General features: G+C 54.0%; 3 protein-coding genes and 1 long non-coding RNA gene across 6 annotated transcripts; 3 read left to right on the forward strand and 1 right to left on the reverse strand.

Annotated features, from left to right (window-relative positions):
• Positions 1–399: 399 nt before the first annotated feature.
• On the forward strand, positions 400–13,171 carry LOC148640009 (uncharacterized). Of its 3 annotated transcripts, none has more exons than XM_088620752.1 (7): positions 400–795; positions 4,200–8,423; positions 9,546–9,738; positions 10,155–10,253; positions 11,174–11,414; positions 12,363–12,488; positions 12,640–13,171. In XM_088620752.1, exons 2-7 carry the CDS (start codon positions 5,839–5,841, stop codon positions 12,792–12,794), a joined length of 3,399 nt encoding a protein of 1,132 aa, XP_088476878.1. In that variant the 5' UTR covers positions 400–795; positions 4,200–5,838; the 3' UTR covers positions 12,795–13,171. The 3 variants fall into 3 exon arrangements, with proteins under 3 accessions (XP_088476878.1, XP_088476879.1, XP_088476880.1); XM_088620753.1 differs by lacking the exon at positions 400–795 and adding an exon at positions 2,046–2,522; XM_088620754.1 differs by lacking the exon at positions 400–795 and adding an exon at positions 2,643–2,695.
• A 709-nt stretch (positions 13,172–13,880) lies between these two features.
• On the forward strand, positions 13,881–19,739 carry hax1 (HCLS1 associated protein X-1). Its single transcript, XM_088621066.1, has 7 exons — positions 13,881–14,093; positions 15,649–15,863; positions 16,650–16,783; positions 17,282–17,348; positions 17,844–17,965; positions 18,601–18,715; positions 19,193–19,739. Exons 1-7 carry the CDS (start codon positions 14,023–14,025, stop codon positions 19,270–19,272), a joined length of 804 nt encoding a protein of 267 aa, XP_088477192.1. The 5' UTR covers positions 13,881–14,022; the 3' UTR covers positions 19,273–19,739.
• Positions 19,740–22,009: 2,270 nt separating this feature from the next.
• LOC148640011 (uncharacterized) lies at positions 22,010–25,853 on the reverse strand. Its single transcript, XM_088621061.1, has 4 exons — positions 25,727–25,853; positions 24,876–24,963; positions 23,734–23,872; positions 22,010–23,170 (listed from the first exon to the last, which is right to left on the reverse strand). Exons 1-4 carry the CDS (start codon positions 25,813–25,815, stop codon positions 22,515–22,517), a joined length of 972 nt encoding a protein of 323 aa, XP_088477187.1. The 5' UTR covers positions 25,816–25,853; the 3' UTR covers positions 22,010–22,514.
• LOC148640012 (uncharacterized) lies at positions 23,791–27,704 on the forward strand. The gene is made up of 2 exons (XR_015930645.1): positions 23,791–23,906; positions 24,880–27,704. It is a non-coding gene; the product is annotated as an uncharacterized LOC148640012 (long non-coding RNA).
• Positions 27,705–27,897: the final 193 nt, after the last annotated feature.

Genomic DNA, 27,897 nt, shown 5'->3' on the forward strand with positions numbered 1-27,897 from the left:
GGGTGGGGGCTTATGGGATGGAGAGCGCTCCTCTACAGGAAGAAGCCCCTGACGGAGCTCCCACCTGTTTCCTTTCCCAATGAGCTGCCGGATCGCCTTAAACTCCCGCCTCACGGCGGCTGAGGGGGAGCGGTCTCAGAGGCCGGGCCGGGGGTGTCGCCCTGTCGAGACCAGCGCCCAGTCCGTGTCCGTGAGTCGACGGAGGGAAGGGGGAGCAAATGGGAGCTCAAGGTTCTTCGCTGTTGCCACTCCAGCGTGGGAGCGAGGAGGCAGGGCAGCTTCTGAGCAGCCACTTCCTGGGTTTTGCCTGCCTGCTCTCGAGAAGCTGAGCGTGTGTGTGTTGGGGGGGGAAACGAGCTCCTGGTGGGTTTTGGGGTTTCTTAATTTCGGGGAGGGTGTTGTAGCATCCCTTTTCAAGAGGAGCAGCAAAGCTGCTCTGAGCGCAAGCGCTGTGTCCCTCTCTTCGGCGGAGGCGCTGGCGGTCCGGACCCGGCCCAGCCCGGGTGCCAGACGAGAGACGAGGCTGCGCGTCTCGCAGGTGGCGAGCACCAGGGGAAGTGGGTGGTGGTGGGGGGGTGGAGAGGAAGTGTGTGGAGCTGACGAAACGAGGGCAGGCTTCTGTTGAGCCGCAGGGCCGCCCGTGCCCAGCACCCTCCCCCCAAGCGCACAGGAAACTGACTGCGGAGCACGGCCGTTCTGGCGCCAATTCGTGTGACGGCAGAACATCTCGAGACGGAGAGGAGGCAGCGGCTCTTCGTGCGGCGGGCCAAGACACGGGGCGCAGCGGGAGACAAGGTGAGGATTGCTCTTTCTGCCCCCTGTGGTTTTGGGCGGGGGGGTTCGAGGACCCTGGCGTCGATGGGCGGCGTCCGCCTGGGCCTCTCGGCTGGGACCGGGGGGTTCCCGCCCAGCTCGAGCCGTCGGTCTGGGCCCAGTGCCGCCTCGTCGCTCCGCCAGCATGACAGCGGCGTTGCGAGACGAGCCACCGGCCTGCAGCGAGCAGCAGACGGGGCTAGAGGGAAAGGGCTCATTAAACTCTTCGGTTAACGAAGGGGTTTCCTTAGAGAGCAGAGGTGGCTGTGGTCCTGGTGTACCCAGAATTCCCGTTTCTGATGGGAAAGTTAGCCTTCCTGGTGGAGCAATCCTGATCCTGACATTCTCCTGGGGCCCGTTGCGACAGGGGTCTCCCTTCCCGAGGCAGACCTGATGCCCTGATCACACCACGCCCCACTGGGGTTCAGGACAGTGCCCAGGGAGAGCATTAAAAGCTCTCGTCCACGCCGGGGGGAGCTGGATCGAGGGTCTTTCAGGATTTCTGGATGGGGAGGGAACAGGCCTGTGACGGGGCAGACAGGTGTCGCTCAGCAGCACCTGAGCAGCTCTCTGGTGCACAGGCAGCTGGGAAGGGCGATGTCCCGCACAGAGGCCCCATCCTCCTGCAGAGGGCCTGTAGTTCTCAGGCAGCAGCCCTCCATCAGGGCAGCTCTGAAGCCCCAAGACCGGCACAGAGTTGTCGGCGCTCCGCAACTTAAGGGCAGAAAACACATTTTCCTAAAACACCCCGGCAGGAAAGTGAAAGCAGTTCGCCTGTGAGCAAGAGCCCAGCTGGAGCAGAAAGCAGAAGTCCCCGAGGTGCATCAGAGCAGCGCTGGGAACTCCTGGCGTACGTGAAGCGTTGTCTGAGTCTGTGTGCATCTGTGCGTGTCTCTGTCTGCAGTTCTGCAGTACGAGTCTGTCTGTGTCTGTTTATAAGTCATTGTGTGGGTCTGTGTGTGTGGGTGTGCCCATTTCTCATTGTGTGGGTCTGTGTGCAAGTGTTTGTGTATGGGTGTTGTTGTTTGGGTCTGTGTGGCAGTGTTTGGGTATGTGTTGTTGTGTGGGTCTGTGTGGCAGTGTTTGGGTCTGTTTGTGTATGTGTTTGGGCATGTGTGTTGCTGTGTGGGTCTGTGTGTGCTTGGGCATGTGTATGCATTGTTGTGTGGGTCTGTGTGCCAGTGTTTGGGTATGCGTGTTGTTGTGTGGGTCTGTGTGCCAGTCTTTGGGTATGCGTGTCGCTGTGTGGGTCTGTGTGAGTTTGTCTGCACGTGCCCGTGTCCCTGTGTTTATGTGCGTCGGCCTGTCTCTCGGTGCGCACGTGTGTGTCAGAGAGGGGCAGAGCAGGAAGTTTGTGCCCATTGTTCCTGCAGACAAAGGGCCGGGGAGGAATGCAGGGTTAGATCTCAGCAGACAGAGAGAGGACTGACCTGTCAGGCAGGTTTGCGTGACTTCGAAGGTACGGCATGCAAAACCGAGAGAGCAAGAGATAGGGGCAGAGCTGGGAGAGATGACACAGGACAGGAACTCCTCGCTCTTGCCAGTCAGGTGACGGCTCCGGTGGCAGAGAAGGACAGCCGGGTTCGATAGAAATCGGATCTCTTTATCGAGCTCCTGCACGGCGGCGGCCCAGTAGAGGGCAGGGGGTGCGGACACCAGGCTGCCGGGGAAACGGAAAGGGAGGGAGAGAGGAATCACTGCACGGCACAGTAAGTGAGCATCCTGTCCTCCCGGTTCAGCCACAGGAAGTGCTGCTCTTGGCGGATTTTGGGGTGGGGGGGGGCAGGTTTCAGTTGTAGGGCGGGGGGGGGGGATCAGTTGGCGCTGGGAGGGGTGATCTCAGCGGGTCTGGAGCTGAACTGCTCCCAGCCCGGGTCTGCAGGTGAGAAACCCTGGGTCCTGCTGTGTGCCTGCTGCTCAGGATTGCGGGTCGCTGGCTTTTTCGGGTCTGCTCTCTCACCGTCTCGTCTCTGATTCGATTGTCCTGCTCTTCTCCAGACCGGGTTCTGTCCCTGCCGGGGGGTTAGGGAAAGGTCACAGACAGCCGGGGGGGGTCAGTCCTCTCACACAGTTTCACATCACCTCGAGCGAGGAAGCAGTGAGGCCAGGGATTGCTCCCTGGAGGAAGGATTCCTTCTTTAATCTGGTACCGTGACACAATGGAATTTGGGGTAGTTGGCTCCCAAAAGCGAAAAAGCCTGTAGCTCCTGTCAAACCTGAACGTCCGGGAGATCTTGGTTTCTTTATCCTTTGGTCCAAATTGAAACTTGGAACCAACATGCCTGATGTCTGCTCTGAGGAACAGAGCTCTGTAACTCACTCAGTGGGGACACGTCGGTCAGGGAGAGTGAGGGGCTTGAACTGGGAGCCTCCTGGTGTGACAGCCCTGGGCCTGAACCACTGGACCAGCTGTCCTCCTGGTGTGACAGCCCTGGGACTTGACCACCGGACCAGCTGTCCTCCTGGTGTATCAGCCCTGGGCCTGAACCACTGGACCAGCTGTCCTCCTGGTGTATCACAGGTTTTGTTTTAACAGGGCAGAATTATAACCTGTCACCAGTTCTGTTTGTCTCTGTTTTGCGTCCGTGAAGCAGTTCAAGGGCAAGTGATCGTGGGAGGGATTTTGGTGGTGCTCCAGGCAAAACATTAACAAATATTGGCAGAAGAGCTTCAGTATTGTACGCGATCTTAATGTTCCTCCCCTCCTGCCCGCTTCTGTCTCTCATTCACTGCCAGACGCCCTTTCTGTGTCTTCTGTCTTCTGTGTTGCTGTCATTTATTTCGCTGTGAGTGCAGATTTGGAATGTGTTGTGCTGTGTTCCAGCTTCCGGCCCATGACTTGTGTGCTGGAGACGAGCGACAGGAAATCGTGGTGGGAGGGATTTTGGAGGCGCACCAGGCAGAAACATTTACAGATGTACAGATGTTTGCCCGGGGGCTCCAGAACGGCGTGCGACCTTCTTTGGCGGCCCCCTCTCCCCCACCTCAGCCTCGCTTCCGTCTCTAAAACCTTTTTGCCTCCTTCTGTCCTCATCTTTTTTCCTGCATCCGTCTCTCCTGTCGGCCTCACGACGCCACCCGAAGTCAGCTCTTGTCCGGCTGCAGAGATGTCGCCCTGCCGGGCTGGGGTTCAGTAAGATGAGGGGGTACGATGAAGGCATCTTCCCGGGGAAACATCTTGAGCCGAGTCGCCCTCCCTCCCTCATCTTCCCTTTCTGCCATCTCTGCAGCTTTGCGGCTTCTATTCCCTTCCAACCGGAACGGCTAATTACTGTGCAATTACAGGGGGACTGTTCTGTTTTTATAGTCGCCTCTCCTCGCCGTCGCCTGGCTATAATTACTGCTGCATTCCTGCGAGATAAAACAGCGCTGGTCTCTTCTTGCAGAGGTCTGGCCGGAGGTACCGGCAGAGCGTCTGCGGGGAGGGAGAGGAGGACAGCACCCCGACTGTGAGCAGGGGGCGCCCCACGGGCCCTGGATCAGCGAGGAGACCCCCCCGGCCGAGCTGAGGCACCGGAGGCGGGCACACTCCCGCACGCCCGGGGGGCAGAGGTGGGGGAGAACCGGGATATGCCCGAGGACAGATCCCGCCTAGGCCAGCGGACCTGAAGCAGCCGGAGCAGGGAGCGTGCCGCGGAGGGATGCTGGCGTCGGGAACGCCAGGGGCTGGACGGGCAGGACGGACTCCTCTGGTCGAGGTCTCGGCTGAAGGACGGAGCACCAGGGGCTTCGGTAACTCACTCAGGGACTCAGGGGCAGAGCAGGAGACCTGAGCTGAGAACTTCCTGATATTAAAAAAACCAGCTGTCCTCCAGGTATATATCAAGACTGGACCAGTTGTCCTGCTGGTGTGACAGCCCTGTGTCTTCACCACTGGTCCAGCTGTCCTCCTGGTGTGACAGCCCTGTGTCTTCACCACTGGACCAGCTGTCCTGCTGGTGTGACAGCCCTGTGTCTTCACCACTGGACCAGCTGTCCTCCTGGTGTGACAGCCCTGTGTCTTCACCACTGGACCAGCTGTCCTCCTGGTGTGACAGCCCTGTGTCTTCACCACTGGACCAGCTGTCCTCCTGGTGTGACAGTCCTGTGTCTTCACCACTGGACCACTGGACCGGCTGTCCTCCTGGTGTGACAGCCCTGTGTCTTCACCACTGGACCACTGGACCAGCTGTCCTGCTGGTGTGACAGCCCTGTGTCTTCACCACTGGACCAGCTGTCCTCCTGGTGTGACAGCCCTGTGTCTTCACCACTGGACCAGCTGTCCCCCTGGTGTAACAGCCCTGTGTCTTCACCACCGGACCAGCTGTCCTCCTGGTATATAACAAGACTGGGCCTTGACCACTGGACCGGCTGGACTGGCACGAGTCGGGACACAGAGGCAGGGGAACGTCGAACGGCCCGGGAGGAAGACAGGCGAGAACAGAGCCGGAGTGTGCTGTCAGCACCGCACCCCACGAGGCCGGGCAGAGACACGGCGGGGGGGACCAGCGTGCTCCAGATGTGCGGCCCAGCTGTGCCAGGGGGCGTGGCCGGGGGCTTCGCGGGGAGGTGATCTCCCAGGCGCCAGCGGGGGAAACGCGAGCCTGTAATAAGCCTCAATTTTGTTTTCTGCGATTCTGCTTTCCTGGCTGTGTCTCTTTCCGCCTGGCTCCGGCCGCACTCCGGCTGCCCAGTCCTGAACTCCGGGGCTTGTGGGAGCCTGTGGGAACATAAAAGCATCTTTTCTCTGCAGACTGCATTCCAGCTGAGCCGCGGGCGAGCTTCTGGAGCGACACGGAGCGACGCAGCAACCCAGAGCAGATCTTTCTATAGCGCCTTTCTTCCCCCTGGGGCTTGAGGCTTTTTTTTACAGGCCTGCAGTAAGTTTGTTTTGCCTCGAATTCTGCAAGGAATCTGAAACGACAGCGTTTTAGTTTCTACAGCGGAGAAGATCTCCTGGTCTGTGACCACAGCTCTGCGGCTCCTCCCTCTCCCCGATTCCGATACTGGAGCGCCTCCCGCCTCCCACCCAGGGGGGCTGAAAGGATGGCCTCCGTGCCCGTCCCGGGGTCCCCCACCGGCCGCCCCGCCTCTAGAGACCCTCGCCCAGGACCGTCCTCGGCCCCACCCGCACCGGGGCGCCCCCCCCAGAGTTCCGAGGAGCAGGCCGGCAGGGGACCCCCGGCCAGGTTCTCCATCAGGCCCGCCAGCAGCCGGTCCGCGGGGGCCGTCTCGGGGATGAGGCGCCCCAGCCTGCTGGAGCTGCGCAGCATCTTCGAGGGGGACCCGGAGGCCGGGGGACCCCGCTCTCCGCCGCGGGAGAGCCGGAGGAGGGAGAACTCGGAGTCCGGGGGGGGCGAGACCAGAGGCGCAGCCAGAACCGGACCTTCGAGCGGAGGGGCCCTCCCCCCCAGGGTGGTCCCCAAACCGCCGGTGGAGACCAGCGCCGCCCAGATGAGGAACAAGAGTCCCGCCCCCCTCTGGCCGGGGTCCGGCAGTTGTACCCCCGGAACCGCCAACCCAGGCGTGGACCGGCCCGGCTGGAAACAGGACTTCCACGACCGCAGCAAGAGCCTGGACTGGCGGGAGTCCAGCAGGGCGGGGCCCGGGTTCGAAAAGGAGGCCAACGGACCTGTCCGGACCGCCGCCCCAGAGGAGAGGAAGCCCGGGGCGACCCAGTGGGGCTCCAGCCCCCCGAGACCGCCCTGGAACCAGGACCGGGGTGGGGGCTCGGACCAGGCCGGCGCCGACGCCTACGTGTCCTCGGCGGGCCGGGCGGAGCAGAAGTCCGGCGGGGCGGCGCCAGGCCCGCTCTGGGGCAGCGTGGGAAAGGGAGCACAGAAGATCCTGATCGTCGCGGAGAGGACCAGGAGCGGGAAATCTCTCCCCGCCCGGATCAGGCCGGAGCCGGGCTTCTGCACCGCCTGGGCCCGCAGGGACGACCGGCCCTCGCCCACCTTCGCCGAAGCCGTGGCCAGAGGCAGCATGGCGGAAGCTCCCCGCAGGGGCTCCCCTGTCCACGCAAGGGGACCCTCGCCGGCGCAGGACCGGCCCGCCCGAGTGCCGCCCAACCCGGGCGCCGCCGCCGGCACCGGCGCAGTCCAGGACAAGGATGCCAGCCCGGGCGCGGGCAGGACTTCCGGAAACTACGTCTCTGAACGCCTCCAGCCGGGCAGCGCAGACCAGGCCGCGGCTAGGGATCAGGAACCCAGCCGGGGGGCGAGCCTGAGGGATCCTGGGAATATCCCGGCTGGCGCAGGGCGTCCCGGGCCGCCGACGGCGCGCGGCTCCCAGCCCCGCGGCGGCGGCAGCAGCTCCGGCTCGTCCTGCTCGTCCTCGTCCTCGTCCAGCAGCAGCAGGGACTCCGTGTTCGGATCCGGGGTGCCATCCCGGCTGCTGGAAAGGACACACCGGGGGGGCCCCTACCCCGCCCGGGTGAGACCCGTGACACACGGCCCCTCCTGGGAGCGCGGCCCCGTGTCCGGAGCGATGACCAGGACGGTGACCGCGGTCCAGCGCAGCCCCAACAGCGGGGTCCTCTCCCAACAGAGAGAGCAGCCGAGGAAACCCTGGGATGAATCCAGGTATCGCTCCCACGCCAGCGCCTTGGATCTGGGGAGACAGATTTCGATCCAGGAGAGACCCCCCGCCTTTCAGCCATCCCAGTCCCGATCCGGAGGAGGAGGAGGAGAAGGGGGGAGTCGCCCGGATTTCCGGGACACTGCCGTCTCCACGGAGACAGTGCGGAACAAGATCCATCGCTTTGAGACCCTGGCCCACCAGAAGGACAGCCCGGCACCGAAGCCGGACCAGAGGCCCGGCCCGTCCTCCTCCTTCCAGCGGGCCGCCCGGGTCTTCTCGGAGACGGCCCCCGGCGCGGACCCCCAGCGGAGGGGACGGCCCGCCTGGAGGAGGGGGGACGAGGAGCGGGCGGCAGCGTGGGTCCGATCGGCGTCGCTCGACAGCGCGCCCCGACTCGGAAACCCTCCGGCAGATCCGGACGGGGAGGAAGAAGCCAGAGGAGGACACCCCTGGGTGGGGGGCCCACCCGCGGGGTCCGATCCCAGGGGTAGCCGTCCCAGAACTGGCACCGGGGACGAGTGCGACTCTCCGGCCCCGAAACCCACCGTCCCCGACAGCAGGACGGCTGCTGCCCCCCAGGAGGACACCTCCGAACCCGGGTCGCCCCTTGTTGTGGAGGGGCCCCTCCCCCTGGGCCCCATCGCAGGCAATTTCAACAACAACTCCAGCAACGGGCTGCCTCCCAGTCCGCTCGGCCGCGCCGGCCTCGCTCCGCCTTCCAGGCCAGCGGGTCACCTCCCGGACCTGGTCCCCTCCGGCCTCCTCCGGGAGCCCCATCCCGGGAAAACCCCCTTCCCGCGGACGTGCTCCCCCGGACTGCCACGGCCCCCGGACCAGACCGGGGAGAGCCTCCGTCTGCCGCCGCCTGCGGCCCCCGAATCCCCGGACACCTGGGGGCGCTGGAGCTCGGAGGAGGAAGACTCCCGTTCCGAGAGCTCCGAGAGCTCCGAGGGCCACGACACGGATTCAGACCGCTCGGATTCCGGCTCCTCTTCGTTGACGATAACCAGTAGCTTCAGCCAGTCGGACAGGCGCAGCTTCTCCGTCAGGTCAGTGGCCGGGGGCTCGTTCCCTGGTAGGCTGTGGGGAAGGTGTCTGGTTTCTGAAGGCAGTACCCCTGTGAGCTCCGTGTGTCACACACGGCAATAAGAAAACATCTCATAAGACGTTGCGCTGTAAAAAAGCTCAGCACTTTGTCCCTTCTAAAACGTCCCCTTTCCCTAAGACAAAACGGATTACATCATAGAGCGAGAGAAGAAGCACTAGATTTGTTATTCAAAGCTTATCAGTTACTTTCGGCTAATTCTAATGACCCAGACAGCATATATTGTTTTGGTACATTGTCTTCTAAAGTAACCTAAACAGTGTACTTTGTTGACGCACTGTTTTCTAAAGTTCTGCACGTACTGTAGCACATCAGTTACATCCTTGAAATATATTATCTAAAAGCACCAATATATTTTTTGCAAAGCTCTCTACATTTTAAGAATCAATTTACTTATTAGATTTCCACTTCAGGTTGTTCATCATCATCCCGGCAGCTTGGGTTTGGATGAGATGCCCGCTCCGGGAGAGGGGCATGTCTGCTTCCCACTCCCCCCCGGTCATCCGCGATCTGGATAGCCACCGGGGAAAAAGAAAAAAGAGGGGTTTTTCATCCAGTATGGGGTGCAGTGCTCTAGGGCAGCGGGGTGGTGCAGAGGTTTGCACTGGAGCTCCGCAGCGCCGGGACACCTGGGTTCGATTCCTGGGGTGCTGTCTGCGTGGAGTTTGCATGTTCCCCCCCCCCCCCAAGTTCGCGTGGGTTTCCTCCCGCACTCCAGAGACAGGCTGGTGGGGTAACTGGCTTCTGGGAAAACTGGGCCTGGTGTGTGAGTGTGAGTGTGAGTGTGAGTGTGAGTGTGAGTGTGAGTGTGAGTGCTGGGAGAGGCTCTGACTCCCCCGTGACCCTGTACTGGATGAAACAGTGAGAAAATGGGTGGATGGACAAACCATTTACTGAATGATCCAGGGACTCTCACTTCAACAACACAGCTGGGCAGCTTGTTCCAGGCACCTGCTACCCTTCCTGTAGTGCTGTGTCTTCCCCTCGCCTGACGACGTTTAACATGTCACGCACGGGAGAAAAACACACGGTCCTATTCACCAGCCCCCCTCTCTCTCCCCCCCAGTCTGGCGGACCTGTGCGGCTTGGGGGGCGCAGACGACTGGGACGACTCCGACGCGGAGGACAGCCGGTCGCTCCGCTCCGCCTCCCTGAGCTCCAGCATGTCCTCCGCCCTGTCCATGGTGTCCATCATCCCTCACGACGAGCTGGAGAGCCTGCTGGACGACGTGAGGGCGGCGGGGGAGGAGACCCTGGCGGTAAGCCCCGCCCCCTGTCCCACCCACACGTGCACAAGCCCCGCCTACTGGTGCACTGGTGAACGTGTGTGCGTGAGCACATGCACGATTCCTGGACTCCTGCAGGAGTGGAGCACAATGACTGGCCACGGGACGTTGTCTTTTATGTAGCATTTATTTGTGCCGTCCAAGAGCTTTTGAAAGTCTCTCTGTGTGTGCAAAACATATCTCCATGGATGTAAAGAAATTTTGTGAGAAATCAGACAAAGTATTACTGCGCGCGGGTATATTACGAAAATTCTCGGACTCACAGCATGTGCTGTACAGAATTGTTCATGTCCACTTTCTCTTTCTCTCTCCCTGCTGTTCCCACACTCTCTACTCTCTGGCCTCATCTCCCCCCTCTCTCCCCGTCTCTGCCTCCTCCTCGCTCTCAGAACTGTGAGGATATCCAGGTGGTGGTCCTGCACAAGGAGGCGGGCTCTGGGCTGGGCTTCACCGTGGCCGGGGGAGTGGATCAGAACAAGCCTGTGACTGTGAGTGCACACTGTCTCTGTGTGTCTCACTATGGCTGTGAGTGCACACACTCTCTATGTGTCTCTCTATGAGTGGACACTGTCTCTGTGTGTCTGTCTGTGACTGTGAGTGCACACTGTCTCTGTGTGTCTCTCTATGGCTGTGAGTGGACACACTCTCTATGTGTCTCTCTATGAGTGGACACTGTCTCTGTGTGTCTGTCTGTGACTGTGAGTGCACACTGTCTCTGTGTGTCTCTCTATGGCTGTGAGTGGACACACTCTCTATGTGTCTCTCTATGAGTGGACACTGTCTCTGTGTGTCTGCCTGTGACTGTGAGTGCACACTGTCTCTGTGTGTCTGTCTGTGACTGTGAGTGCACACTGTCTCTGTGTGTCTCTCTATGGCTGTGAGTGGACACTGTCTCTGTGTGTCTCTCTATGAGTGCACACTGTCTCTGTGTGTCTGCCTGTGACTGTGAGTGCACACTGTCTCTGTGTGTCTGTCTGTGACTGTGAGTGCACACTGTCTCTGTGTGTCTCTCTATGGCTGTGAGTGGACACTGTCTCTGTGTGTCTCTCTATGAGTGCACACTGTCTCTGTGTGTCTGTCTGTGACTGTGAGTGCACACTGTCTCTGTGTGTCTCTCTATGGCTGTGAGTGGACACTGTCTCTGTGTGTCTCTCTATGAGTGGAAACTGTTTCTGTCTCCTCATCCTTCTGCATGACTCTGTGTCAGAGTGTCTCCCAGCTTCTGCGTCCGTCTCTTGTCTTCTGCTGTGTCCCCTGTCACGTCTCGCATCTGGGCCCAGATGTGGTTCCCCCCCGCGCCCCGCAGTGTCCACGGCTCGGCACTCCGCTGTCCGGCCAGGGGGCAGTGAGCTCCCTGCGCACGGCCGGTCCGGACCGTAATAACGGGAGCGTCCGGCTGTGTCCGCAGGTCCACCGGGTGTTCCCCTGCGGCCTGGCGGCCCAGGAAGGCTCCATCCGCGAGGGCGACCGCGTGCTGTCCATCAACGGCACCGCGCTGCAGGCGGCCGCCCACTGGGAGGCGCTGCGGACACTGCGGAGGGCGAGGTCCCGAGAGCAGGCCATCGTGGTGCTCCGGAAGGGGACCTGCACCCCCGCCGCCACCGCCGAGCCCCAGGGCACCCAGCCCCACGGCCTCCCCACAGGTGACGGTGGGTATCCAGACCAGAACCGGGCCGCGGATCCAACTGCCCCACACAGCTCCATTGCATGGGGTCTTGAGTCAGTGTCCAATAACAGTACATCCCCCTGGCTCTCCCAGCTGGCAGCCCACTGGAGCTCAGGTGTGAGTCTGCCCAGCTCCTGGATGGGAGACTGCTGCTGGAGGAGGTGTTAGTGAGGCCAGCAGGGGGCGCTCACCCTGCGGTCTGTGTGGGTCCTAATGCTCCATTATTGTGACTGGGACACTATGTAGACTGTAAAAAGGCGCCGTCCTTCGGATGAGACATAATACTGAGGTCCTGACTCTCTGTGGGCATTAAAAATTCCAGGGCGTTTTTCCAAAAAGAGTAGGGGTGTTAATCCTGGTGTCCAGGCCAAATGTCCCCTGGTGGTAGTGGAGGGGATCCCCATTACCTGTAAAGCACTTTGAGTGGTGTCCAGAAAAGCGCAAGGAATGATCATTTATGTTGTAACTACATTTCACTGTAACAGTGAGTACGACAGTGTAATAAGCATGTTCTTGCTTGAGACCTGCACTGGTCAAAGTGGCTCCTAGAAACAGGATTTATCCCCGTTTCTAAGGTGTTCAGTGGAATAAACAGTACAGGTTTCCTCCTTTAGGGGGTGCTACAGTCAATGGCAGGTTCACCCCAGCCACTGGTGTGGGTACCCACTGATAGGGCTGTGAAGGCAGGATAGTACAGCGCCATAATGAGACAGGCCAGATTTGAACCCGCAACCTTTTGAAAACAGGTTCAGAGCACTAGCTGCAGCTCCAGGCTACCCACTTCAGTGCATAAAGGAAAGTGTAACATGGTGAGGGAATTAGGGCTTATTACTGTGTAATAGATGTCATATTACTATGTAATAGACGTCATATTACCACAGGATGTGTAATGGCAGGAGTGTAATGGCCTCCTTGTGGTTCATCCCTGCAGCCCAGCCAGGGAAGACCGTGCATCTGATCCTCACCAAGAGCTCCTCGGACCTGGGCTTCAGCCTGGAGGGGGGGCGCGGGTCCAACCAGGGGGACAGGCCCCTCACCGTCAAGAAGGTCTTCCCGGGTAAGACGCCGACGGGCAACGTCAGGCTCCCGAGCGTCACTTTAGCGCACTGCTGTCATGTTCCCTTCCTGGCCCTCCCACTTTTTATTCACCTGCCCTCCCTCCCTCCTTCCTGTCTTCCTGTCTCCCTGTCTCCTGCCCGTCTTCCCAGGCGGCCCCGTCGACCAGGTGCTCCCCGGAGACGAGGTCCTGGAGGTGAAAGGTCGGAGCCTGCGGGGCTTGAGGAGGCTGGAGGCCTGGAACTGGATCAAGATGCTGCCCCCTGGGCCGGTGGAGGTGTTACTGCAGCGCCCCTGCAGACTGTAGGGAGAGGAGGAAGAGAGAGGGATGAGCTTGTCTGGCCCTGTAACCAGCACATGGGGGACAGGGGTTCAGGGCACAGAGAGAGAGGGGAGACAGGGGTTCAGGGCACAGAGAGAGAGAGGAATTCAGGGCAGAGAGAGCAGTGATAAGATTCAGACATGAACACAGGCAGAAAATCAGGAAGCTACACAGAGCAGCTGAATGAAGAGGGGGACAAGAATTTGCAGCAATTCATGTTTCAGCATCTTTTAACATTTTGTATAACAATCTTAAAAAAACAAAAAAAATGGCTTGTTAATAATATCTTGTTAACGTCCCCTAAAATCAAAATCTTAATTATAAACTTTTGTGCTTGCTTTAAATAAATGTGTTGTAATTCAGTTTTGGATTGTGTGTTACTTTTTCTCCATCTACGACGTTCATTTTATACGAATATCAAACTACAGTTCAGTACAGCCCAGTGAGATCAGGGTAAAAGCACAGTACAGTGCAGTACAGCCCAGTGAGATCAGGGTAAAAGCACAGTACAGTGCAGTAGAGCCCAGTGAGATCAGGGTAAAAGCACAGTACAGAGCAGTATAGCCCAGCAAGATCAGGGTAAAAGCAGAGTACAGAGCAGTACAGCCCAGCGAGATCAGGGTAAAAGCACAGTACAGTGCAGTAAAGCCCAGTGAGATCAGGGTAAAAGCACAGTACAGTGCAGTAAAGCCCAGTGAGATCAGGGTAAAAGTACAGTACAGTGCAGTACAAATGTGGTAGAACAGCTGTAGTCTAAGCCTCGTGTCCGTTCTCAAACTTAATGAGAATTAATCAGCCACATTCTTCACTGCACACGCTTGTGAACGAACAGCAGGTTGTTTGCCTGTAAGGCAACCTTTTTTTTCTTTGAGCTGGCTGAAGCGGTACGTCGGGATTTTTCTCCAGTGATTAATCAGAAACCAGATTCGAGCACTGTGAATAACGCTGACTCCTACACCACCCCCCCTCGGCCTCTAGCTTGCTTTTGTGCTGTAATGTTTACGACACACCGTCCGTGCCCTCCGCGTTGTAACTTACAGCAATAATCGTCACTTTCCGGCAGTGTGTCATTACGGCCAAGTTCAGTTACGGCAGTGTGGCACGTTCGTTTTCCTTCTCCGCGTCCTTGTAAGAAGAAGCGAGCAAGAGCTTTATGCCAAAATAAAGTATTAAGCCACAAAGACGATTTTTTATTTAAAAGGAAATCTGTCAGATGAGCTTGTTTGACTTGTTTCGCGGTTTTTTCGGGTTCCCGAGAGGCAGTTACCCCGGAGATAGACGGAGGTGAGTTAGTATCGCAGTTGTCAAACAGATGTTTACCCTGTTTTGAAAATGCTTTACTTTTGAAGTGTTATTTTTAATATTTTAAAAACGGCCTGGAAAGGCGCTTTTAAGGGAAACCACGGCTGGAAATACCGGTTATCTAAAGTTACAAATTCCGACGTGAACTAATACACGACATTTTGTTGGTTATATCATCTCGGTGCGTTATCAAGACCCTAATACTGGTAATTCCGTCGTTACTGACGAGGATGACGACAGACTCTTAAAGTATTGCTCATGTTGTGTACGTCTAGTGTTCTGGAACTGGACTTAATTACGTAGCACAAATAACTTTGAGACTGCCGAGAACAATTCCGCTCTGAAGTATCGGAAGGGAATAACTACATAACTGAGTAATTCACTCGTCACTTGAGCAAGTCCATTAGAGACTGAGCACCCCACGAGCTGTTAGCCGTTTGCTTATTAGGTTTTAGCTGACGTCTAACATTTCAGTTACTCAGAAACCACGATGGAGCCGCTTTGAAGAAAGCTTTTTTGCATTTTTTAAATTATTTTCCATTGTTTTTTTTAAAATATGTGCTTGCTTGTTGCTTCTTGTTGATGTTTTACTACGTTAACACACCGGTAAAGTTTCCGCCACTAGAGGGCGCCCGGCCTCTTTTCTCTTCTCTCCTCCTCCTCCTTCTCTCCCCACCTCTGTTGCTGTCTCCCTCTTCCTTGTTTCCTGTCCTTTCACATTTTTCTCCATCCATCCATTTTCTAAACGATTAATCCAGGACAGGGAGGGTCACAGGGGAGCTGGAGCCTATCCTAGCAAGCAAAGGGCACGAGGCGGGGTACACCCTGGACAGGACACCAGTCCATCGCCGGGCACATAGACACACACACCCTGGACAGGACACCAGTCCATCGCCGGGCACACAGACACACACACCCTGGACAGGACACCAGTCCATCGCAGGACACACAGAAATACACACACACACGCCCTGGACAGGACACCAGTCCATCGCCGGGCACACAGACACACACACCCTGGACAGGACACCAGTCCATCGCAGGACACACAGACATACACACACACACACGCCCTGGACAGGACACCAGTCCATCACAGGACACACGGACGCACACAAACCCTGGACGGGATGCCAATCCATCGCAGGACACACACACGCTCACACACACACCCTGGAAAGGACACCAGTCCATCACAGGACACACAGACACACACACACCCTGGACAGGACACCAGTCCATCGCAGGACACACAGACTCTCACACTGACACCAGGGCTGATTTGCCCCAGAGCCCAGCAGCATGTCTTTAGACTGCGAGAGGAAGCGTAGCACCTGGAGGAAACCCATATGAGCCTCCAGAGAGAGCATGCAGACTCCACACAGACAGTGCCCCGGGTTCGGGGTTGACCACTGTGAGCCACCGTGCCGCCCCTTTCGCCTTCCCGGTGTAAACTCCGTGCTCTCGCTATCCCACAATCCCTCCACACGCCGGCGCTGATCTCTCTGTCCCCCCACACCCCCCCCTGGCGCTCCAGGGACCCGTTTTTCGAGGGCATGACGCGAGACGATGACGATGACGACGACGACGACGAGGGCGAAGACGAGGAGGCGCTGCGGTTCGGGTTCAGCTTCGGCCCCGGCGGGATGCACTTCGAGGAGCCGGCGGCGTTCCGGGAGCTGTTCCGCGAGGTGGAGGAGCTGCTGGCCGGCGTGGGCCGCTGGGACGGCCTGCCCAGCTCCACCCCCTTCGGTGAGCCGCCTGGCGACGCCCCTTCGGGTGGGAGTGGCGTGCTGCAGTCCTTAAAGACGTGAACACCCAGGGTTCAGTTCCTGGAGTACTGTCTGGGAGGAGTTTGCATGTTCTCCCTGATTTTGTGAGTGTGTTTCTTACCACAGTCCAACCACCCAGTAGAAGGTTCATTGGCTTCTGAGGGACATGGCTGTGGTGTGAGTGTCTGTGTCTGTCTATGCTCTGATGGACTGGTGTCCTGTCCAGGGTCTGTGTGCCCTCTGATTGACTGGTGTCCTGTCCAAGGTGTGGCTGTGTGTCCGTCAATGGACTGGTGTCCTGTCCAGTGCGTGTGCGTATCCATCTGTCCGTCCATCCGTCCGTCCTCTGATGGACTGCTGTGCTGTCCAGGGTGTGTGTGTGTGTGTGTGTGTGTGTGTGTGTGTGTGTGTGTGTGTGTGTGTGTGTGTGTGTGTGTGTGTGTGTGTCTGATAGACTGGTGTCCTGTCCAGGGTGTAGCTTGCCTTGCCTGTTGCTTGCTGGGATAGGCTCCAGCTCCCCCATGATCCTGAATTGGTTTAAGTGTTTAGAAAATGGATGGATGAGGAACCAGTGGATAGGTGTGCTTAAGCGTGTGTGGATGTGCTCATGCGTGTGCGTGTGATGTGTTGGTTCCTAGCACACTGCACCCTGTACTGTACTGTGTTCCTGTACAGTGCAGGTGTCTTCTGTTCCCTCCTGCTGCCTGGATGTGTCCTGTTAGTTCCCCACCGGATCCTCATGCTCTCTCCCCTCTCTGCTCCCCAGCGTTCCCCAGTATCGAGGCGCCGGGGCGGCAGGAACGCGGCAGGTCTCCGAGGGACTTCATGCTGAGACACCCCGACAGCACCCCGTCCTCTGACCAGGGGGACAGGGAGCCCCCCTCAGGGCCCTTCTCCAAGGTGAGAGCCCTTCTTCAGGAGGGTGTTGACCGCCCTGGCTCTGTGTCCGCTGCCCCTGTGCTGTCCTACTGTATTCCACTCCCTCCCTGTCACTGCGCAATTCTGCTGTCTCCTCTCAGTGCGTGTGTCTTTTCTGGGAAGCCACTTTTAAAGGTGCTTTAGAAAATAATAATAATAATAATAACCTCAATAATAATGATAATGATAATAATAATTACTATGATCATGTTGCGATCCGAAGTGATTGTGAGGATGAAGGGGGATGTTGTGTTTTTTCTCTCTTGCACCCGATTGCAGCGCTGCTGGTGTGGGCAGGGCAGGGCAGGGTGGGGTGGGGTGGAGGGGGGCAGTAGGGGTGCGTGGATGAGCGGACGGAGGGGTCAGGGGTCAGTGCTGAAGGAAGAGTCGTTTCGGAGTGCCTGTTGTATTAATCCTCTTCAAGCCCTGATGTTCTGATGGGCTTTGGGTCACTAAGCCTCCCTCCTCTTCCTCTCCCAGTTCGATGACGTCTGGCGGGGGGGCCTGTGGAGGGCGGAAGAGGGGGAGCCCCTGAAGCAGGACGGAGGTAAGAGACATTGAGGGGTGTGGTGTGGTGGGGTGGGGGGGCCCCTGAGACCCTCAGCCCCACGAGGCCTGTGGGTGTTGCCAGTTCTAACCCAGGTCTCGGGTGTCGCAGTGGGAGTGTGGTTGGGTGTGGTTAGACGTCTCCTCCTCTCTTGGTTTTTCGGGGGGGGGGGGGACTGCAGCCCCTCGCAGTGACATCATCCCACAGGACGGGTCTGGGGCAGCTGCTAACCCCAGCTGGGGGCAAGAAAAAAAATGACCACCGGCCCTCTCCCATTTCGTCCCCCGTTCAGCTCCTGGCCACAGCCGCCTGTTGTCGGGGTGGGTCGGGCCTGGGTCAGGACTGAGCCGGGCCACAGGAGAAGCGGCGCCGCCCGTGTGACACGAGGCACCTCTCAGCCTTCACTCATCCTCTTCTCCCTCGCTCCCTCCCTCTCCCACTCTTCTCCCTCGCTCCCTCTCCCTCTTCTCCCTGACTCTCTCCCTCTCCCTGCAGATCTGGACTCCCAGGTTTCCTCGGAGGGGCTGGAGAAGATCCTGACTCCCGCGCAGCCCAGGGCTAAGTCCAAGTCCTTCTTCAAGTCCGTCACTGTCACCAAAGTGGTGTCCCCCGACGGGGTAGGGCAGGCGATCTGTTTCAGTCTTGTATAGTGCCTTTCACCCCAGAGCGTCTCGAACCCAGCCCTAGCTGTGCCCCCTCTGTCTGAGAGACCTCCCCGCTTCCGTCTTTAGTAACTGTGCTGAAAGGACTCGTGTGTAGCACGTACCACTGCTCTTTCAAGGAAAGAGCCCGTCCCTGTCTTGTCGCTGCTGCTGTCTTTATTAATATAGTCCGTTATTTATATATTATATCATATACAGTACACTATTAATGTATTGATATAGTATAGTGTGAACAGTACATTATTAATGTATTATATTGTATACAGTACACTATTAATGTATTGATATACTATATTGTGAACAGTACATTATTAATGTATTGATATAGTATATTGTGATGAGTACATTATTAATGTATTATATTGTAACAAGTACACTATTAATGTATTGATATAGTATATTGTGAACAGTACATTATTAATATATTATATTGTATACAGTACATTATTAATGTATTGATATAGTATATTGTGATGAGTACATTATTAATATATTATATTGTAACAAGTACACTATTGATGTATTGATATAGTATATTGTAAACAGTACATTATTAATATAGTATATTGATGGACTGTATGTGTCTGCAGACCGTGGAGGAGAGGCGCACAGTGAGGGACAGCCAGGGCAATGAGGAGACTACAGTGACCCGCTCCGGCCCGGCAGACAGGAGCCCCCAGATCCAGCAGGGACCCCCAGAGCCCGGTCAGTGATCCCCCCCCCCCACCGCCACCCCTCCCTGGGTAGACTGCCGATGCAGTGGTGTGGGATGTTGGGGGGCGGGGGACGTGGCCCGCCCCTGCCCCTGCCCCTGCCCCTGCCCCGGCCTCTGCCCCGGCCTGCTGTCCTCTCTGGGGCAGCGATGTGGGGTTGCCGTGCAGCTGTGGCTGTCGAGAGGCTGAGCTTGTGGTGCCATAGTGGTGCCTTGAGTAGGATTCAGTGAGCCCCAGGGACAGCAACAGAGGAAAGGGGGAGTGTTCACTAGGACGCACCAGGGCAGAAACGGCGGTGTTGGGTTTGGCCTGCACAGGGGTGGTCAGCCTCCCAGTCTGATCCCACTGTTTCCATTTTCAGCGCCCGGATTAATTGGTACCAGACTCACAGGCTCGTCTGTCCGGGCTGGTGGGTCTGGGTGTTTTTCTCCTGTGTTGCCTGATCCCGCCTGTCCTCTGTTCTGTGCAGGCGTGTCCCCGGGCTCCTCAGGAATGCAGGATGATGCCTCCATCTTCTCCCGGTTCTTCGGGGGATTCCGGGATCGGTAGGAGGCCGGCACCATCCGGAAGAGGGCAGGAGGAGGCAGGAGCTCGGGTCGGTTCGAGCTTTTCCGCTGGAAACGTGCTCTGGACTCTTCACAGTTTTCCCTTTCCCCAGCGTGTGTGACGACATGGGGAGCTGGGATTGGACTTGGGAATTAATTAAAAATAAGGCAACTGGAAACTGAAAATACTCCTGGCTCGGCCCTTCTAGCCTCTGACGGCCTCGACCAGTTGTGATTTTATTTTGACATGCGTGCCAATTAACACACCCGCAGTGGGGTGATCACTCTCTTCCTCTCTCATTCGGACACACCTGGGGGTTTGAAAGAAGAAGAAACAGATTGATTCCTTCTTTTCGGGATAGCTTGTACAGAAATCGCAGAATAGCAGTAACTTCTTTTGTTGAAGTGATTTTGTGCATCAGGGATGATGTCTGGAACGTCCATTAAAAGTGGCTTCTAGTGCAAGAGAAAGGCGTGAGTTTTCATTTTATAATCCCCGTCTCTGAACTGGCTTCATCCCTCTGCTCTCCTCCCCACTGAAAGCTGGTGTGTGAGGAGAGTACTGGTGCATCATCCAGGTGGGGCTGCACACTGGTGGTGGTGGAGGGGATCCCCATTACCTGTACAGCGTTGTGAGTGGAGTGTCCAGAAAAGTGCTAAATAAAGTGCAAGGAACTATTATTGATGAAGGATCTTATTATTGCTTGCCATTTTGTTCCTATAATAATAATAATAATAATAATAATAATTCCTTACACTTATATAGTGCTTTTCTGGACACTCCACACAAAGCCCTTTACAGGTAATGGGGATCCCCCCCACCACCACCAATGTGCAGCCCCACCTGGATGATGCGACAGCAGCCATGGTGCGCCAGAACGCTCCCCACACACCAGCTATCAGTGGGGAGGAGAGTAATGAAGCCAATTCATAGATTTGTCTATATAATACAAATCTGTTTATATATAATATAATATATAATTTGTCCTATGTATATATAATCTTGTATCCTTCCGACTAAGGTATTTTTAATGTCTGGGACGCCGTTATTTAAGTTGTCAAGAAAGACATAACACGGCCTGGATGGAGGACCTCAGTGAGCACAGGACCAGGCTGTACTGTGAACATCTGGAAGAGGGAGGGGGAACTAGCTGCACAGGTTCAAGAGGAGGACACCAAGGTCATCATCCCTGGGTCCTGGGGTTGCCAGAGGAACCTCCTTCAGCCGTCATTAAGTTCCTGCGATGAAGATGAGGAGGACTGGAGGGAAGGTGAAGGTGCTGTGGGATGTGGTATGAAGCAGGTGTGGTCGTATTTGTCTTTGGGGCTCTCCTGACTTCGTCTCCAGACGTTCCTCTCAGCTCGGTGGGACTCGAGTGCAGGTCTTCTTCAGGAACCTCATTCACGTCTAGCTCATGAGTCGGGGAGGCAGATCTGCATGTCCCTGCCAAAGGAACTCTGCAGGTACAAAACTGTCACATCATAAAAGATCTTCCAGTGGCTAATCTTAACTCATTCAAAATTCTTCCTGTTTAACATTGCCACCGATTTCTTGTTCTGTCGAGAGTACTTCTGAAAGATTTGTGTTCTTGTTTCCTGACTCCTCTGAACCTGTCTTTCACTGGCTGTGAATTTTGAAAGTAAATCTCTTTAGACACAGATGTCTGGGTCAATGAGTTCTTGTCTCTCCCACTAATGAGCCCCTATTCACCCCTGTGACTTACCTGCATGTTCCAGTGCCTGTGATATTAGTAGTAGAGGAGTTTATTGTCATATGTCGGTATACAATGGAATTCTTATTTGCACTGCAGCTGTCAACAGAACAGTACATTACAACCATAATACATAATACCAAAAGGAACCATAAATATGTTGTGGGAAAATAAATATGTAGTAGTGAGAACAAAAACATGGTAGACCATGCCAAAAGTGTGTAGTGCAGATGTGTATTGAGTCTGAGGCTTTGCAGTTAGCTGTTGAGGATGATGACCTCCCTCCCTCTTCAGCAGATTTTACCACAAATTTGGAGCACCTCTAGGATGGTGACTTTTCTTCAGACAGTGAGATGTTTACTTCAACCACTGCTAAGACAGGGAAACCATGTGTCAGTATCTCCCACCCACATTGTAATTTTATCTCCAGATTAAGCCTTCATGGGGTTTCAGGAATTTGGTTTTGTTAGAGAGCAGAAGTTCCTGTCAGAAATGGTAAGCTCTGAGTCAAGTCAAGAGGAACAGAAATTCACCAACACACCTGTCTGGACTGGAGACACTGCTGTCTCTCTCCTCTCACACTGCCTCTGAATTCACACACTGACACACCCCTGACTGGACTGGAGACACTGCTGTCCCTCTCCTCTCACACTCCCCCTGAATTCACACACTGACACACGCCTGACTGGACTGGAGACACTGCTGTCCCTCTCCTCTCACACTGCCCCTGAATTCACACACTGACACACCCCTGACTGGACTGGAGACACTGCTGTCCCTCTCCTCTCACACTGAGTGCTTAGCTCAGTGTCGGAGCACTGAATAAGCGGGGAAAACAGCCTTAAATATTCTGCTCAATTGCTTTATTGAGTTGGGGAGGGTCTGCCTGATTGATAAATTAGTGGCCTCTGGGAGATGCGTCAGAGTGAGTTCACATGGGGTCAGAAATAGGGTGAAAGCCCATGTGAATGTGCTGGTTACCTGGAGCAAGATTGGGACACGAGCTGCTCCCAGCCCAAGAGTATCAATCCGGGGATTAGTTCATTTCATGTCAAAGTTCAAAACAAGCTGGACAGGCCGAACAACCTGCTGTCATTTGTGACATTTCTGATCCCAAGTGAGGTCCTTACTGTGAATCTTTATTAGTCGTGTGGTTACATTGCAAGAAGTTAGAGACATGACACAGAGTGCAGTGTCCCACTGAGCAAATACAAGACCATGAGAAATGAGAGACAACACACAGACGATCCTGGTCTTATCTGGGTCAAACAGGCATTGGTTTCATTTATTCTTAATTGCAGATATCCCACAATTACAAGTATCCCACTTCAAATGTATCAACATGGTGTAAGGAGGCAAAAGCAATTTAAGTAAAGGCCAAAATGCTTTGTCAAAGATGTGTTTGTGAGGTCATCTAAACCTGCAGTTTGAACCCTGATCAAACCTTGGTCTGTTCCACCTTTCCACGTTGGCAAGGAGAAGGATGCTTTAATGGAAAATATTTTTTCCACCCTGTACAAACATTGATAGCTTGCTATGGAAAGCAATCAGAAAGATGTTCCAGCATTTTCTCCACCTTATCTTTGGCTTTTATGATTTTGTTGTTTTTTTCCTTTATTTCTTTGCCCTGTCCTTTTACCCAGTCTTTCTTGGCCTCATTATCTACATAGATCTCATGAGTGCACATGAGGTGCGCTATTCTACGAATGTCTTGTTTACGTGGAGGAGTGGTAGTATAATCTTTTAACGCTTTCAAATATCTTCCGAAAATAACAGAATTGGCGTTTGTGTACTGGTGTTCTTTATCCTCTGCTTTGACTTTCATTTGGTCAATTTCCTCATCAAGAGTTACCAGTTCGTCTTTATCATAACAGCCTGGGTGTTCTTCATTTATATTCCTAAAGAATTTGATGATCCCTTTGTTAATGACATGTTCCCCCTGCTTATGTTCACCTGATTGAAAATCAATTTCCATTTTGTCAAAATCATCCATAATGTCTGTCATCTTCTTCCTGGCATCTTCCCGTATCTCATCTAGGTATGAGTTGGAACTGGCGCTGGCTGTAGCCTGACTGTTTTCTTGGCCCGGCTTCTTGGAAGATCTGTTTTTATTGGGCATTCGTTTAGTGGGCACTCTTCCAGGTGTCTCCAAGATCCCTGCATCTGAAATCTCACTTAGCCCCAGGGTGCCTGTGAGGAAGTAATTACCACAAACAATGTGTGTTCTTGTTTTGGAGGGACAACATTTGTTTCATTTAAAAAATAAATTATTTTTGATTGGTACTTCACTTGGTTGTTCAAACATTTCTGCAGGAAATACTTTATTAACAACAGAATCTATTGTACATTACAAAGGGAAATATCTGTGAAGTATATATTAAGAAGACCACCAGGGAGCCTGATTTGGGTATGCAAAATCCTCAAAGGCCACTGACAAAATGAACAGTGGATTTTGTTAGAATGAACAATGGAACAAGATGCAACTGGAAACAACATGGAAGTGCATTTAAAAGTGAGAGCAGGAGGCACTTCTTTACACTAAGTGTGGTAGGAGTGTGGAACAAGCTACCCAGCCATGCTGTTGAGGCATATGAGATGCTTGGATCAATCATCTACTAACATCCAAATGGGAGGGATGGGCGGAATGGCTGCGGTGGTTTACGAGCTTTCTGATGCTCTTGAGAACCTTTTACATTTTTCAGAAGACAGGTCTAAGCACCTGCAGAAAACTAGCATTAGTCCTACTGACTGACCTGTGTCAATAGCTTCCATCTTAGAAACGCCTCTGGATGGAGTTTCGTGGTCAAAGATGGAGTCGCTGTCGTGCAGATCTTCCCTGGCCATGGTGGCAGCTGGCTGCAGTCCTGCCAGCGCTATGGAGAGGATGGCAAGCTGGGGGAAGGAGAGAGAATGGAGAAACAGCTAGGTGAGATGGCGGGGACGCAGCTTGAATTGCCTTCAGACCGAGGGTGATTATGTGAGTCGGAAGGGACTGTGCGCTTTTAAGGGGTGTAGGCGGATTTGTTTTTAAGATCAGAAACAACAGTTGCTTTGGAGTAATGGCTCCCAGTCCTGGTGTTGGTGACCCTCTCACCTGCTGGGTTTCATTCCTCCACACTTTCATTAGAAAACTGAAGCCTTACTTGATCTGTGAAGTTGCTCTGTTGGAATACTTGCATTCTGCTTCTAATCACAAGTTTGAGGCTTTATTTCACTTACAAGCCACAAACGGTTCAAGCTACAACACGTGTAAGAGCTGGGGACACACAACTCACACTGATCTTAGTCCTGTTAAGTCAATGACGGGACTGACTGTGTAACTGAGGGCTCAGCTAGAACAAACCTCAGCAGGTGTGGGGGTCACCAGGACCCGGATCCCCTGCTTTTGATCCTGAGTGCATACAAGGAAGGATATGCAAGTGCAGGCAGACTCCTTCTTGTGACCCCTCGTCATTTAACACACGGACTCAGCCAGTGCCGACAGGAGGAGAGGAATGTCCCTTACCGACAGTGCCGTGTGCCAGGAAGTGCCCGGGAGTCTGCAATGGGGGCACTCTACTCTGTCACTGTGAGCTGACAGAGCCCTGGCTGACTAATCCACCCTTGGCTGTGCTCAGCCTACTGTTCACCAGTACCTAGAGAACCCTGGTCCCATTCTGCTCCTTACCTGATCCAGATTGTTCCTCCGCACATTGAAGATCAAATTGGGCAGGCTGGTGAAAATGTAATTGTAGTTTGTAAATTTGTAAAGGAAAGCGAGAAAACCCTTCTCAGGTTTTCAGTTTTAGGTTTCAGTGTTTGGTACAGGGAGCTGAACGCATAAAATGTCGCACTCTCACTGATAGATAAACAGATAAAATGTCGCACTCTCACTGAAACATGGATTTTTACTCACCCAGGCCAGCGGAGAGAAACAGCAAGAGCCCATCTCCTGGTCCTTCCTGTGCTGAGATTTCCGCAGTCTGGAGAGCGAAGGTTCGAATCTGAAACAGAGGTGAGGCTCCCGTCAAGCAGGGTCTCCAGAGTCAGACTGACCGGCACCGCCTACCGGACCGTCCTCACAGGGTCTCCAGAGTCAGAGTGACCGGCACCGTCTACCGGACCGTCCTCACGGGGTCATCAGTGTCAGACTGACCAGCACCGCCTGCCGGACAGTCCTCACAGGGTCATCAGTATCAGAGTGACCGGTACAGAACCAAAGACACTGGCTGGGCTTCTCTAACCCTGGTTTTCTGCATTTGATTTTGCACTTGAGGGTTTAACAGGTTCCCAACCGTGGAATTTGCTCTTTCAGATTTTCTGGGATTCATTTGGAAAGTTTTCAGGTGCAAATCTAGAGGAAAAGAGTAACTCTAATAAAGTTAAATTAAAGTGGAGTTCAGTTTGCAAGGTGGTATAATCAAAAAAAGTTGCTGCAATATACAGTATTATGATTGGTATATTTTACTTTTACTCAGGAGCTCAGATATTTATTTAAACAAATACTTTTTGCCAAATGCGACATTTTAGACCTCTCCCATCCTTCTTAAACCTTGGGATGATCCCTGCAATTTTATTCCTGAGACTGCAAGAATTGAAAACAATTACAAATAACTCATTTACAGAGTTACTGTATCATATAAGAGTTCAATGAAACAGTTAAGTGGAAGAAATGCAGCATTGGGGAGCCCCCATTGTGCAGATCGTTAATTCTAATTACCATAAATAATTTGCTCAGTATGACCAGTGACCAAGCGGTCATCTTACCTTCCCTTGTGAGTGGTACAGCCTGTTGCTGTCCTTCGCTGGCGTATCTTCTGCTCTTCTGGGTATGAAGGGACACAGGTACCTTCCATTTATTTCACTTATTGTGGGCGTCTCATGCATGATGGACATGTAGCTGGGTGTGGGCGTGTCCCCGATCGTGATGAGCTCAGCGTTGCAAGAAACTGGTGTGGGGGCTGTATTTCCATCGTCAAAGCTTTATCTTTCTCAAATAGCGAGACCACAATACCTGCCTTTCAGACACCATTTGGCTAACAATCTGATTCATTCTGGTTTCTACTGTTGTTGTAGGTGATATGCTTCATATATGAATTAAGTTATCAAGGAGCACCTTTGGATAATAAAATTGCTGCCCATCCCAGAAAGACAATATTCAAAAGACCCCCCCCCCCTCCCTCCCCCCACACACACACTTTACTCATTGTGTGAAGAAGTGCACTCTGGTGTTAAGCCTCGAACACACTTCCCATCAGTTTCGGTCTTGAAGAATCCAGCTGGTGAGCTGTCAGTGGCTTTGGAGGATGTTGAACATTTGAACCAGGTCCGCTCTCAGTCTCCCTTGTTCCCAGCCAGAGAGGTGAGGTTCACTGTGATGAAGTACACTGAGTGGCTCTTCCACACACAGGCTGCACAGCAGAACTGCAGGTTTCCTGATGTGGCAGGCAGCGTTGTTAAAACACGTTTCTTGTACAGACAGAACATCTGTTCTCCTTTCTTTTCCTGCATTACCCTGGGCACAGTGGGGCTGGGGTACATCACTGGATCCCTGGGCTTGAGGGAGAATTTCACCAGCACTTGTTTCTGTTGCTCTGTGGACCGAACTCCTGTTAACCCTTCTCACCAAAGTGGGTCTCGAATGAACTTTCACCAGAGCATTAACTGCCACTTTCTGGGATGAGAGCACAGCAGGCAATTACTGTCACTAATTAGTGGATAACATCGTCGGAGATGTTGTAACTTGTGACTGTCAGATTGCCTTTGATTTGCCAGTGATGAACTTGAATTTGCAAAAGGAGAGCAAGTGAAATATGAAAAAAAATATTTTAAATAATTACTGTGCTTGTATATGTTTTTAAAAATAACATTCAGATACCACTGTTCAGCCTGAAGGTGTGTAAATCGCTCTGTAACAGTATGGGATCCTTCTGCGAGCCTGCTGGAGCAGGCAGGGCAATTTTATCGGTGAAGTTCAGGCCATCACAGTTAGAGGTGGGAGAAAGACACTCAGTCGTTCTAAAAACCGCGATAAGGGACTGTCAAAATACTGCGGCAAGAAGCTCAACTGACATACTGACCTTTAGCACAAGAATTCGTTCTTTTGAAAAAATAAAAGTGTTTTATTAAAAGGACTTTACTCAACTGATAATGAAGGAGTGTTAATGTGAAGATAGAGAGGAGCTGGACTGAGTGTCTCTACAGTAACTCTCCAGCTCTGATGATGATGAAGGAGTGTTCATGTGAAGATACAGATGAGCTGGACTGAGTGTACAGTGACTCTCCAGCTCTGATGATGATGAAGGAGTGTTCATGTGAAGATACAGATGAGCTGGACTGAGTGTACAGTGACTCTCCAGCTCTGATGATGATGAAGGAGTGTTCATGTGAAGATACAGAGGAGCTGGACTGAGTGTCTGTACAGTGACTCTCCAGCTCTGATGATGATGAAGGAGTGTTAATGTGAAGATACAGAGGAGCTGGACTGAGTGTCTGTACAGTTACTCTCCAGCTCTGATGATGATGAAGGAGTGTTCATGTGAAGATACAGAGGAGCTGGACTGAGTGTCTGTACAGTGACTCTACAGCTCTGATGATGATGAAGGAGTGTTCATGTGAAGATACAGAGGAGCTGGACTGAGTGTCTGTACAGTGACTCTACAGCTCTGATGATGATGAAGGAGTGTTAATGTGAAGATACAGAGGAGCTGGACTGAGTGTCTGTACAGTTACTCTCCAGCTCTGATGTGATGAAGGAGTGTTCATGTGAAGATACAGAGGAGCTGGACTGTGTCTGTACAGTGACTCTCCAGCTCTGATGATGATGAAGGAGTGTAAGTGTGAAGATACAGAGGAGCTGGACTGAGTGTCTGTACAGTTACTCTCCAGCTCTGATGATGATGATGAAGGAGTGTAAGTGTGAAGATACAGAGGAGCTG

Source organism: Lepisosteus platostomus, chromosome 26 (assembly GCF_059453375.1).
Source record: "Lepisosteus platostomus isolate fLepPlt1 chromosome 26, fLepPlt1.hap1, whole genome shotgun sequence".
Lineage (NCBI taxonomy): Eukaryota > Metazoa > Chordata > Actinopteri > Semionotiformes > Lepisosteidae > Lepisosteus > Lepisosteus platostomus.

Bases quoted from the DNA above. Each gene is read 5' to 3' on its own strand.
- LOC148640009 (XM_088620752.1), top strand. From the start codon at position 5,839: ATGGCCTCCGTGCCCGTCCCGGGGTCCCCCACCGGCCGCCCCGCCTCT. The intron at 9,739-10,154 runs GTAAGCCCCGCC...CCTCGCTCTCAG, and splicing joins CGGGGGAGGAGACCCTGGCG to AACTGTGAGGATATCCAGGT. The intron at 12,489-12,639 runs GTAAGACGCCGA...CCGTCTTCCCAG, and splicing joins CGTCAAGAAGGTCTTCCCGG to GCGGCCCCGTCGACCAGGTG.
- hax1 (XM_088621066.1), top strand. From the start codon at position 14,023: ATGAGCTTGTTTGACTTGTTTCGCGGTTTTTTCGGGTTCCCGAGAGGC. The intron at 14,094-15,648 runs GTGAGTTAGTAT...CTGGCGCTCCAG, and splicing joins TACCCCGGAGATAGACGGAG to GGACCCGTTTTTCGAGGGCA. The intron at 17,966-18,600 runs GTAGGGCAGGCG...ATGTGTCTGCAG, and splicing joins AAGTGGTGTCCCCCGACGGG to ACCGTGGAGGAGAGGCGCAC.
- LOC148640011 (XM_088621061.1), bottom strand. From the start codon at position 25,815: ATGGAAGGTACCTGTGTCCCTTCATACCCAGAAGAGCAGAAGATACGC. The intron at 24,964-25,726 runs GTAAGATGACCG...CCTCTGTTTCAG, and splicing joins TGTACCACTCACAAGGGAAG to ATTCGAACCTTCGCTCTCCA. The intron at 23,171-23,733 runs GTCAGTCAGTAG...ACTTCCTCACAG, and splicing joins GATGGAAGCTATTGACACAG to GCACCCTGGGGCTAAGTGAG.